Consider the following 13,235-nt stretch of genomic DNA (forward strand, 5'->3'; position numbering starts at 1 on the left):
AAAACGGCGCGGCCGATCTTTACCAAAAACTAATCAGCATGATTCCCAACCAATATCTTTCAAACAGTTTTTGAATTTTCAAAATCGATTCAGAACTGCGGGCTAAAACGCGGACGAAAAAATTTTCATTTTTCTGCGATTCACAAAGAAAAGGCTCGGCCGATCATCGCACAAAACTGACAACAGTAGTCCTCATCGAGGTGCATCGAATGGCTTTTAAATTTTTTAAATCGGTCCAACAGTTTTTGAGAAAACGTCCATTTACGGCAAAAAATCTGTTCACGAACATGCACACACACACATACACACATATATACTTTTTCCAGATTTGGTCTCATTCGATTCAGAATGGCTTGAAACGTCGAGAAAACATAAAATTAGCGAATCGGATTTTTTGATGAGAACAAACTTCTCCTTCGGGCAGTTAATAAATACCACTTACTTCTGTATACTTCAAATATTTATTAAGTGGGCATATTTTGTACAAATATTTTGAATTTTTCAACAAGAATTAAAATTGTAATAACTATTAATTCAATTTTTACTATAATTGTTTTTTAACTTATTTTATTTACTATTTGCATATTTTTTACATAACCCGTGTAATTTTTAGGTCATCCTTTACCTCAACCGCACATGTAAGCTATTCTAGAAGTTATATAAGGAGAAATGTTGAAACTAACTTGAAAATAACAAAACATCTCATAAAATAATTAAGAATTAGGTTTATCTAGAAATTATATTAGGGTATCGCCAATCGCAAACAAAATGATATTGCTCAAAACAAAAGAAGACGAAAAAAACCTTATTTAAAAAATTGAGCATGGGTCGTTTATCTCTCGACAGCGACATTACCCGAATTATGATGATGACTAATTTCACATCTTTTACATTCATTTTTAATATAGTATAGTAATTAATATAGTATAATCCTATTTTACTTGTTTTTTTAGATAACTGTAGTGAATCTTTTTATCCGCGAATTTTAAGCTTCGCTTTGCCCTATAGGAAAAAAAAACATCAATATTTACTTGTGGTATTGGAGAAACTGGTTGACTGCCAGATCCAATGCTGGAGGTCCCCAAAGTGGCACAGCTGCCACTCTGTTGAGTTAAAGAAGGAACTGCTGGAGTGCTGGGTCGCCATTCTTTCTTCAAAGCACACAACTGTAATAAAATAATATTAAAAGCCATGCTGGCAAGAAAAGTTAAAAGACGTGGTTGGTAACGTTATCTGGGATGAAACTATAAAATTTTTATAATAACTTGTAAATGAGTTCTGATAAACGATTAAAGTTAAACGAGTTCATATAAGTAGGTAACTTTACCTCGGCTCTAAGTTTCTTAATTTCCGAAGCTAATTCTTCACAGTGTTGCGTATATTGCCATTTTGCAGTTTTCTCGCTTTCCACGACTTGGAGCAGATGCAAATGTTTCTGCTCCAATTCCTCTTTCTGGAGCAAAAGTTTGTTGAAACTGAAATAAATAAACGAACAGGTATAATTTTGATCAGTTAACAATTTGCATAATAAAATTTCTAGCATAATAATAAAACTGATTTGCAAAAACAAATAATCCATTTTTTTAAAGCACAGGCTAAGGACAAAAGTATAAAATTGCAAACCCTTGAAATCGTTAATTTTAAATGAAGTAAAAAGTATCTTATATTTAAACATACATGTTTATATGAATGGAGATACTAAATTATGTAACACATTTTTAACTTCCCATAGGGTAAGTTATTGTAATCATCCAAAAATTGGAATTGAAAATTTTTGCATGTCTTTATGTTTCAGAAGTTTCGGAACATTTTTGCATACCTTTGAAAAAATGGATGTATACGTGTGTGTGTGTGTGTTGGCAGGTCCAGCCAATGTGAAAAAAATGGCAGTTTTTGAGAAAACTAAGAATCCGATTTTGAATGATTCAAAATCTTACTGCTGGTAAGTTGACAAAACGATTGGAGAAAGAATTTTTTTTAGTTTCCAATTTTTTTTTTGAAGTAAAACTTCCTTAGGCGCATCTATAGTGTGAATCCGTACAAATGCAACGGAAGTGCATTATGTCAGATAAGATAAGATAAGAGTCAAGTGTCAAAGATTCGTCATTCGCTCTCGATGATATCATTTCTATACGGGTCGATTGTGATTAGTCGTCGCATATGTGAATAGAGATCTGTCGTTGTATGCGGACCGGCGTCAACGTTGTATGCGTACTGATATCAACAAGGAAATCGGCATAGATAAATAAACATTTCAAAGTTAGATCGTAGTACAAATGTTGATTTAATGAAAAATGCCTGAATCAGAAGAATATTTTGCCCTATCCCTCGTAAATAGTTATAATGAAAATAATAAAATGTAGCATTTGCGCCGTGTATGAAACATAAGTTTATTGAAATAATTTCTATATTATCCGTAGTTTCTATAAATCTTTTTCTTGAAAGTAATAAAACAAATTAAACATTTGTACTAAACTTAAGTTTATTAATTGGAAATTATTAACTTCCCGTAGGGCAAGTTATAGTAATCGCAAAAAACGGAAATAAAATTTTTTATATATCTTTGCATTTCATAAATATATAATTTATGAGTTATCATTATATAAATGTGTATAATCGTTGACACTAATAAATGTGTGCATCACAGGTGTTACCACATTACTAATAAACATTATTAAAAATTGTTATATGATGTATTTATTTTTACTTAACTTAAAATTGCTACTTTGTACAGTAGCAAATAAGTTTTCAATCGTGTGTGATCTTTACGCGCACTCTTTCTTTTTTTGAATATTGAAAATATTTTCGATTTTAATTTTAATTCTAGCTAAATTTCTAAAGCTCACTTGTATACTTCAAATACATAATTTCAACTTTGCAATTCAGTTTATATAATTCTTATAAATATTAGGCATTGACGTTCATTTTAAATCAGATTGATTAAATTTTGTTTATTTACTTTTCTGTAATAAATATATAAACGTCGCTATCGAATTCATATGCTTGTCTATAAAATAAGAATGATGAAAGTTACAGTATTTATTATAATCTATTTGATAACGTTTAATATTTCATTATTATTAATCTAATTAATTCCATTATATTCGAATATTTCATTAAGGTACGGAAAGTTCCAGCAATTTGCCTTAAAGCACGATGCCATACATCATTAGTTCTAAACTTTATTTCAAAATGTTTTTTTTAGCTTCTCGTAGGGTAAGTTATAGTAATCGCAAAAAAATCAAAAATGAAAATTTTTATTAATTTGTGCAACTAAGTGCAGTGAATGCAATATTATTTATTGTTATTTATATCATCGTCCTACATAAACTGTAAATTAATAAAAAAAACTTTCTAATAACAATATTTTAATTATAGTGATCAATACTTGATTTTTAATTGTGTTTTCTTCAAATATCAATACGCTTAATAAATTATTTACTGAATTTATTAATTAGTTTCAACCCATTTATTATATTCTATTCAACTCATACTTTCTATTGGTAGAATTATAACTTTTCGAATTATATTTCCATGAGAAAAATAATAATCGATTCGTGTAAAATAAAATATTTATTAAGTTTTTGTGTGCTTGATCAAAAACTTCAATAGAACACAAATTATATTACAATGTTTCAGGATAATTAATTCAATATAAACTAATTTGATAATTTCGTTTTCATTAGTATGAATATTGAATAAAGAACGAATAATGAACAAAGTTATGTGAAAGACATATTAATGAAATGGTAAAGTGACTTTGAAAAAATATATAAAATTCTTTTGTCATGATCGAAACGGTTTCACCGATTTTTATTAAATTATATATTCGGGATCAGTATTTAATTTAAACAATTGTTTTTCATAATCCTAAGTGGTAAGGGTTGGCTACCGTTGAGATTTGTTTAGTACTTGAAACATTATTTTTTATTTAATTTTTGATTTAAATCACGTAAGGTTTTCAGGGGAAGAGGGGGTTTGACAAAAAATCACGAAATATCACGTAGGGAAGGGAGGGGTATAGTAAGATATATCACGTGTAGGTATTTTTAAACCGATTTGTTTCTAAAAAAACAAACATTTTCCAAAAAGAAATGACAAAATGTCAAAATGTCAAAACAGTTTTATCACGTAACTAAAAATACACATAATATTTGGTAGGAGAGGGGGGGGGGTAATTTTAAATATCACCATGTATAACCAAGGGGGTGGAGGGATCCAAAAATCCGTAAAAACTCGCTCACGTGATTAATGGACGTCCACTCAGTTACTTATCTTTTGTACTGAAAATGTTCTAAAATCATTTTTATGGGTAAACAACGTTTTACTTTATTGAATCAATGTGATGCAGTTTAATTACTAGGTTGGCAAAAAATCTGCTTTTACTACTATCATGAATCTTGTTTTGGTAGATATTTCAATTCAATATAGCATAATCAAACTTATTGTTTATTGACATATAATGCAACTTCTGTTTGAAACACATATTTAATAGGCACATTTTTTATAAAGATCGCTCTGGATACAACCTCAATGTGAAACTATATCAAAAGAATTCATTATCATAGTTGGTATAATTATTCATTTAATTTATCTTTTGTAAAATTGTTTTTTTAACCTTATTTTACATTTTTATTTACTAGTTTCTTATTGTTTACATCTCGACAGTACGAAGATTTATGTGGTCCCTTCTATCCCGACCACAGGTAAGCTATAATGATATTCTTAAAACTAACTTAATGATAATAAACCTTAACAACTAAATAAAGTATACTTAAAAATTATTCTCTTTACAATTGGAATTATATTTTTCTTTTTGTAATTTTTATATACCTAATATATTACAAAATTGTATTCTTAGAATATCAACCCCTTGATCTGTGCATCTCTATATTACACAAATAATAATGATAAAACAAACTCACATACTAGTAATAAATTCAATAAATAAGTATATGGCGCTCTTATTCACCAATGTGCTGCATATTGTGATAAACAATAATGTTTTGCTACAAAACTGCTTATCTAGAACTTTATTCACAAATTGAAGTTTTTCTCACCTGGCATCTCTTATTGCAGATATCCAAGTGCAGCATTCCTGTTCACTTTGAGCCCTTAATTCGTATTGCCTTTGATTTTCCCTTCGATACGATATCGCAAAACAGTACTGCAAAATAATAGAACAAATCATTATTTGAAATATACTCTGTTTAACAAAATTTGTCAATAAAGATTTTATAAAAATGATGAATGATTTTTAATATACATAAACATTCTTTTCAATCACACGGGGGAATTTCGGATAAACTGGTATATATGGACAAAATGACATAGTGGCCTTATTTAAAAAATTGGCTAGTTTTATTAACGTTGCCTATCACATAAAAAAGCCATAATACTTTGCGGTCAGATGTTGAGCGTCATTGTCACGGTCTTGTCGCAATAATCAGTTCAAACGTGTATCGCATCTTAAAAAGTTTATTTAGGGGGTGGTGTTTTCTCATGATCTTTTGATGACGTAGTTATTAATATTTAAATTTATTTCAATTAAAATTAATTATTTTATATTATGCCAGACTTAATGATTATGATTAATTTTCTAACAATAATCAGGTGTTTGATGGTATTTTAATTAATCATTCATTTTGGTTAAATTTTGGATACTTTTATAATAGACAAAATTGATATAGTACTATTTTGCAAGTATTACAGAGCCAAGAAAAAAAATTAAAACCTGTCAAAGGTGACTGGCTTTCAACTCTAACTATGCATGCAATAATTGCTAAAAACAGACCAAAAGATAGAACGGTAAAAAGAAAAGATTTGCACTTGTTTATAATATAATAAGTATTAAAATATAATATCATAATTTGTTATAAATATAATGAATATATAATATGAATTTGAAATAAATATCGTTATTTATCAGTATCACAAGAAAGATACAATGCTATTTTTTTCGTAGAAAAAAATTTAAATCTATTGGTGCATGACATGATTTTTGAAAGCCTTAAAGCAAATTGCTAGAACTTATCATACAGTAATGAAATATTCGAGAAATTTTAATTGATTTTAGCCTAAATTATAATTGAAATCCTGACAATTGTAAATTTAAAGAAAATTAAAAGAAAAATTTAAATTTTAAATATTTTTTTTCTTTCCCCAAAAACTAGTCTTTTCTTCACATACAAGCAAAATTTTATTTCAATTAGATGGATCCGTTCTCTCAATAACTGTTATTTTTCACTTTTTGCTCCGTACCTCCGAAACGCCTGAAACTGCCTTTACAACAAACTGATCATCTTCCCGACGATACGAACCGAATAATTTTTGAATCATTTAAATTGGTTAATCCGTGTTCCCGAAACGTGGACAAAAAATTGTATCCACACATACAAACATAATTTTTTTCTAAAGTATTTAGAAACCCCCAAAACGTAAAGTTATGCAAAAATTGTCATTTTCGATTTTCGGACGATTATAATAACTTACCCTACGGGAATTTTGCAATTATTATAGTTTTAACATGAAAATACTCTACATCAGACAATTATTTACATATTAATTTTTATTATATAAATATCTACCTGAAGAACTTACAAAAAAGATGCGTTTCAAATGATTTCATAATTTGCTTAGTGTTAAATTATCTGTCAAAAAATTATATGGTAAGCTTATGATAAATTTATTGCAGATATTTTTACTTTACTATTATTTTTTTATTATATTTTATGTATTCACAATGGATAGACTTTTTCTGAAAAACCGCTGGATAATACAAATTGAATTATTTGATTTGTATATTTGTTTTTTAAAAATTTAACAAATACTAAAATACATACTTCTATTTTATATAGATATTAACATGAAGTATACAAAAATGATAAAATAGATAATTTTCTAATAAAGATATTAAAATTTGTTCTTGAATGCTTAAATGACAGACAATTTTAAATAATAAATTTGAAAATTAAATGAATTTTTAATCAAGCACATATATAAGTCTATACAGATCTGAAAATTATTAGGGCATTTGAAATAACAAAGCCAGCAAAATATTCATCAATAATTTTACATAGGATAAGTAATTAATAATTCATAACCCAAAAAAAAACAATTTTCGTCACACTGTAGAAAAATTATTCAATAAATGTACTCGCATTTCATAAATCCCTTTAATTTCGTTTGAATACGATATTCTATGAAGATAGTTGGAAGGTTTACGTTGTTCGTCCAAAATAGTAAGGTAGTTCTATTAATATTTCAGAAACTATGAATAATTTATTAAGGTTGGCTAATGACGACGCATTTCTGGAACATTTGGAATATACGAAACGTAACTCGAATCCGAAAATGATTCGGCACAAATAGTAAACTATACGATGATTTGGTGATATGATTGATATTCGATATCTATTCTACCAACGTGTAATTTAGCAAAAAATAACAGTCAAGGAGCAATAATAGAAAACTAGAAGTGAATTAAATATTGTCTAAAAATAAGTTGCACCAATTTTCCGATAGATGTATATACTCGACTAAATCATTAAAAATTGGTATTTAGACATTTTTAAAATTGTTACTAAAAATTATAATATCAATTACGAGAAAACGTCTCGAACGAAACTATAAAAAACTAATGATTCGCTACCAACAACTATAAAACAGATTTGAATTTTTGGCTAACACGCAAAAAAATATTTAGCACTTTTCTACTAATTACAAAGAAATGGCTCGACTGGAATCGTTAAGTAAAACTGAGTTTCAAATGTTTAAAATCGGTGCAGACCAAATATTATGGCTAATTGTTTTTGATCTGTTTAATCTTCACCGGAAAAGAACAAGAAATACATGTCGTAAAAGTACCCCGAAAATGTGTCACAACCCAATGCACACTTTTGAAACAAATCATCATTATGACTGAGCAGAACTATATAATCGTTAGCAAAAACTAATTTCTGATAAATAACTACCAATGTTCAACTTACATCAAAATAACAAAAAAAGTAATATATCTGTATACAATTAAGAGTTATGATCAAAAGAATTCGGACATGAAAACTTACTTTTGACTCTTTAAAAGCAATACGGTCAACAGATCATGTTAATGTAAGGCACTGACTAAAAGCAATAATGGGAACTTGTTCGATCAAACATACTTCATCTTTCTCCCTAAATGTTATGACGAATATCATTATCATACCGTGGCGCTACCGTATCCAAGAACTACATGGTGGCTCATTCGAAGCCAAAAAACAAAATTAAAACCTGTCAAAGGTGATAGGCTTCTTACTTATACTCCAAGTACCTTTAAAAGCACACCAAAAAAACTGCCGGTAGAAAGAATTGACTTGCATTTATTGCAAAAACCTCTTTTCCTCGTTTGAAGGATGGTTACGATATATGATTTGTTCCGTTTGGGTTTATGCTTCATGAGCTGATGTCTCAAGAGGGTCCAAAATATTTATTCATGAACTATCTTCTTAAAATTTAGCATCTCACATGTTCATTTAGTATCGTCAAAATGGTTTTTATAATCGGTTGCCTGCTTTCTTAAAAAATATGTTATAGTTCTTACTGAACTGAAAGAGTATGTTACTGGTAGTCAATGAACATTTGAGTAAAAACGATTCAGACTGTTTATAATATCATTAAAACATCATTAAAAAACAAGTTCCATGTAGTTTTGTCCGTACTTCCCCCTATTATATAATATATTTATTTTCAGACATGCGCAAGACCTCAGACACAACTTTCCGTCTTGCCCCGTCTCTCCGACAACCTTCTTTCCTCGCAAACATAAACCTTGTACTTCGGTATTACCCTAATAATATTTTGAACGACTGTCTCAGGTAATTTCGACAGCACTTAACGCAATATAAGTGACGGTTTCGGGGAGAGAAATATTAATATAAATGGGATAGAAGTTTTACAACTAGAGTTATACGAGGCTGTAAATGGTAAAATGCTTTATTACTATTAGAAGGTGGTTTAATTTACTAGAGAAACATAGACGGTTTCTAGGAGTTGGTTTAATTGACTGGAGACAGACGTGAGGCGTAATAGAAACTGTAATTGAGGATTTGAATAGAAATGAATCGATTATTGCGAGCCTTTTCCTCGTATTTAAGCATTAATATATATATATATATATATATATTATATATATATACACGTATATATATATATATACACGTATATCAGGGGTGGGCAAAAGCCGGCCCGCGGGCCGGATCCGGCCCTTTTTCTTATTTTATCCGGCCCGTTGAAAAATTCCGCACGCAATTTTTTTTACTCTTTTATGAGATTTTGTTGATATCAACATTATTAGTGTGCGTACTGTATATATAATAGGCGTAATAAAATGGTCTGTCGGCTGACTACACTAGTGTGGACGATGTCGCGAGCTTGAAACAATCCTCGCCCGATTATCATGCGGGTCGCTCGCGACGATCGCACTCAGGGTGGTTTTAAAGTTCTAAATCAAATTTAATATATCTTAATCAAACTCAACCAAGTCCTTATAAATCCTATCTAAAATCCTTATTTGCTCCTCATTTAAACTCGAGTGTTCATCAAAGAAAATTTCTCATATCGATGATCCTATATTCACCGAGTTCAAGAATTTTAATGATTTATACCTCGATTAATTTTAATGCTTTGAAAGAATTTTCCAAATTTAAACTCATTTATCGACTACTATTCTGTTTGGTAATGATAACTTTAGTCTCAAATATTTCATTTTGCTTTAATTTTTATATAACATATTCATATATTTGAATTTTCAAGATTTTATACCTTTTATATATCTAAAAAAAATTCCAATTTTAGAAATTTTTGTGATTGAGTCTTCATTAAATTTATTAAAATGTTATACGAACTAAAATCTTATCAAGGGCGGAGGTGTTATGTCATCTCTCGGAATCATCCCTTATTATAGAACAACATGTGGTAACACCAAAGGATTGGTAACACTGTGCTACCCCTTTGGCAACACTGTTTCCGCCACAGAGCTTTTCGAGCGACTACAGGTCGCACCACGCGTATTGTTAATTTTGATTTAGCACTGATCGCATACTCTTTTTTGTTCGAGTCTAATATTAGCTTGCAAACTGCAAAACAAAACATCCAAAATATGCATCACTTTCTTTAAAAGAACTTTAAACTGTAGCAGAAAACTTAGCAAAAAACTTGAATAAGCAACAAAATAGTTTTACTAAAAAAAGTAATATAGAGAAATCTACCAGAGAAGCAAGTTATGTTGTTGCACACAAAATTGCTAAGTTCTGTAATCCGTTTTCTGAAGCAGAATTTGTTAAACAATGCATGGTACAAGTGTCGGAGATATATTGTCCCGAAACGAAACATATTTTTGAAAATTTAAGCCTTTCGAGAAGAACAATAGTACGACGGATTGAAAATATTTCAGGAAACTTACAGCTAAGAACAAAAATTGCTGATTTCACCTATTGTTCTCTAGCTTTAGATGAGTCCTGCGATATTTCTGATACAAGTCAATTATTAATATTTATTCGCGGCATTAACAAGAAATGTGAAATTAGCGAGGAACTTCTTAGTGTGCATCCAATGAAAGGTACAACTACTGGTGAAGACTTCTTTCTCGCTGTTAAAGAGTGTTTAGTTAAAGTAAGTTTAACTTGGAATAAAATAGTAAGCGTCACTACGGATGGTTGTCCTAGTTTAACAGGTAAAAATGTAGGTTTACTTAATCGAATTTGCGACAAAGTAAAAGAGTTACAACCAGAACACGATATATTATTTTTGCACTGCATTATTCATCAAGAAGTGCTATGCAGAAAAGTTTTGAAATTGAATCACCTCGTTGTGACCAAAGTTGTGAATTTTATCCGAGGACGTGCCATAAATCATCGACAGTTTGTTGAATTTTTGAAAGAAATTGAAAGTGACTTCTACGAAATTCCTTATTACACTGAAGCGAGATTGGGATTGGTAAAGTTTTGGACAGATTTCAACATTTGCTTGATGAAATAATATCCTTCTTGTCGATAAAAGGAAAACTACATGATTTTCCTGAATTGCAAAATAAGGCTTGGCTAAACGATTTCTCGTTTTCAGTAGATATTGTAAAATATTTGAACGAACTAAATATAAATCTACAAGGGAAAAACCAATTAGCTTTCAATATGCACTCAAACGTCAAAGCACTTATGACAAAACTTAATTTATTTGCTGAAAACTTTAATAATAAATTATTAAATCATTTCCCCTCATTGCGAGCACGTCGAGAATCATTGAAAAATACAGATTTTTTAAAATATAATGCGATAACACAAGACCTGCATTCTGAATTCCAAAGAAGATTTCAAGATTTCAAAGCTGTTGAAAAACCTTTATCATTAATTAGCCAACCTTTCAATTTTGATGTGCAAGAAGCTCCTGTTGAAATTTAACTATCACTAATTGACTTACAATCAAATAATTTACTAAAAGAAAAATTTCACTCAAACGAATTGAGTGCTTTCTATGGCACTTTGAATAACAAACATTTCAAACATTTTTGAACTATGTTCAAAAACACCTTGTTTTATTTGGTTCGATATATAATATATTTGTGAAAGAACTTTCTTCTTTACTGGTTTTCACAAAAAATAAATATCGATCACAAATTACTGACGAAAATCTACACTCGGTATTAAGAATTGCTACAAGTGATTTGGAACCCAATTTTGAAGAAATAATATCAGATGAACATTCGAGATTTCACGTCTCGCATTAACTTTAAATATTTATTTCTACGTTTGATGTTTTTCTTTTCTTTTTTGAATTCTACTTACTATTATATTTATGAAATGCAATATAAATGTTAAATTGTAATAATTATGTGTCAATAAATTGAAATTATACTTATTAGTGTTTTTGTCAAAAAAAAAATTGCAGGGAAAAACTCCATCCAAAACATCCGCTTGTGAAAAGCATACGCGGTATAGTACTCCGGCCCGGGAGACATTTTGAAAATTTCATTTTGGCCCGCGCTTCAAAGTATTTGCCCACCCCTGACGTACATACTCGTATATGTATATATATATATATATATATATGTATATATATATATATATATATATATATATATATGTATATATTCTAGCCCTCAGAAAGCCTCAACATTGAGAATCAACTGCAGTTATTTTTCTAGATTTTCGCGTAATTCACTTATACAAACACATAGCATTTTATTATTTCATCAAGGACCTCCTTGAAAAAACTTCATTATTTCAACCTAAGAATTTTTGATCGAAATCTAGTCAATAAAATATAAAAACACTTCAATCTGTTTTGGGCCAAAGGTCTAAAAACATTTTGTTAAAATCAACATTTTTGGCTTCGATCATGGCGTCAAAAACATTGACAAAGACAAGACAAATTGAGTCATCGGCTATGGCTCAGAAAACATCTTTTAACATAATTGAGCTTCATTTCAAACTCAAACAAATCAACATGTAAATTATTTTTCAAAAATTAGTTATTTTTTCTGCTACTACCGACACATATCTGAATCTTTTGTGTAATTCTATGTAACTACATATATATATATATATATATATATATATATATATATATATATAAGTGCAAATAAATGTCACATTGTGTTTAATTATGACATAAATCCCTACAACCTGGAACCATAAAGCTTACAATTTTGTGACATTATATATATATATATATATATATATATATATATATACATAACATAAACGAATGATTTTTAAAACATATTTTAAAACTTACTTCTAAGAGACATTACTGAACTACAAGGCGTCTCCACCGTTTCTACAAAAGATACCCGGGCACGTTTTGATAACGAAAATAAACTTGTTAACTAAATTAACACTTTTCAACTTCAGAATCTAATTTTAGTATTATTCGTCGTATTTTTAAATTAGGTCACTGACAGGATATAGTAAAAATTATCATAATGGTATAAAACTGGATGGGTGAGAAATTTTCGTAAAATGTTTTATGGACACAAATAAAATATTACAAAATACTAAGAATTCTACATAATTTGGTAATATAATTGCATAAATCTATGCTATGTAATGCTATTAAAATAAGAAAGTAAAATAATTAAGTTTGTCTTTTATAGAACTAACAATCAAATTTATTTTTTTAATAATTGAACCTAACTTCTCGAATATTTTCAACTAAGTTGTATTTATCTTTGCATTTGTAAAAGGTATATTGTTAACATACGA

General features: G+C 29.1%; 2 protein-coding genes and 1 long non-coding RNA gene across 3 annotated transcripts in view; 2 read left to right on the forward strand and 1 right to left on the reverse strand.

Moving 5' to 3' along the window:
• The window catches only part of LOC113387754 (ras-specific guanine nucleotide-releasing factor 2-like), a 12,195-nt gene extending 11,553 nt beyond the window's left edge, over positions 1 to 642 (forward strand). Inside the window, exon 10 of the mRNA XM_026625133.1 lies at positions 614 to 642. Within this exon, the coding sequence (XP_026480918.1) occupies positions 614 to 642 (29 nt within the window). The remainder of the gene's footprint in view (positions 1 to 613) is intronic.
• A 388-nt stretch (positions 643 to 1,030) lies between these two features.
• On the reverse strand, positions 1,031 to 5,151 carry LOC113376428. The gene is made up of 3 exons (XR_003367027.1): positions 5,061 to 5,151; positions 1,328 to 1,475; positions 1,031 to 1,166 (listed from the first exon to the last, which is right to left on the reverse strand). It is a non-coding gene; the product is annotated as an uncharacterized LOC113376428 (long non-coding RNA).
• A 5,175-nt stretch (positions 5,152 to 10,326) lies between these two features.
• Positions 10,327 to 11,013, forward strand: LOC113387763 (general transcription factor II-I repeat domain-containing protein 2B-like). The gene has a single exon (XM_026625144.1). The coding sequence runs from the start codon at positions 10,327 to 10,329 to the stop codon at positions 11,011 to 11,013; it is 687 nt and encodes a 228-aa protein (XP_026480929.1).
• Positions 11,014 to 13,235: the final 2,222 nt, after the last annotated feature.

The sequence above is a fragment of the Ctenocephalides felis genome, unplaced genomic scaffold, assembly GCF_003426905.1.
Source record: "Ctenocephalides felis isolate EL2017-DRISC unplaced genomic scaffold, ASM342690v1 CF-g0.4_SCAFFOLD_00845, whole genome shotgun sequence".
Lineage (NCBI taxonomy): Eukaryota > Metazoa > Arthropoda > Insecta > Siphonaptera > Pulicidae > Ctenocephalides > Ctenocephalides felis.

Coding starts and splice junctions, on each gene's coding strand:
- LOC113387763 (XM_026625144.1), top strand. CDS start 10,327: ATGGTACAAGTGTCGGAGATATATTGTCCCGAAACGAAACATATTTTT.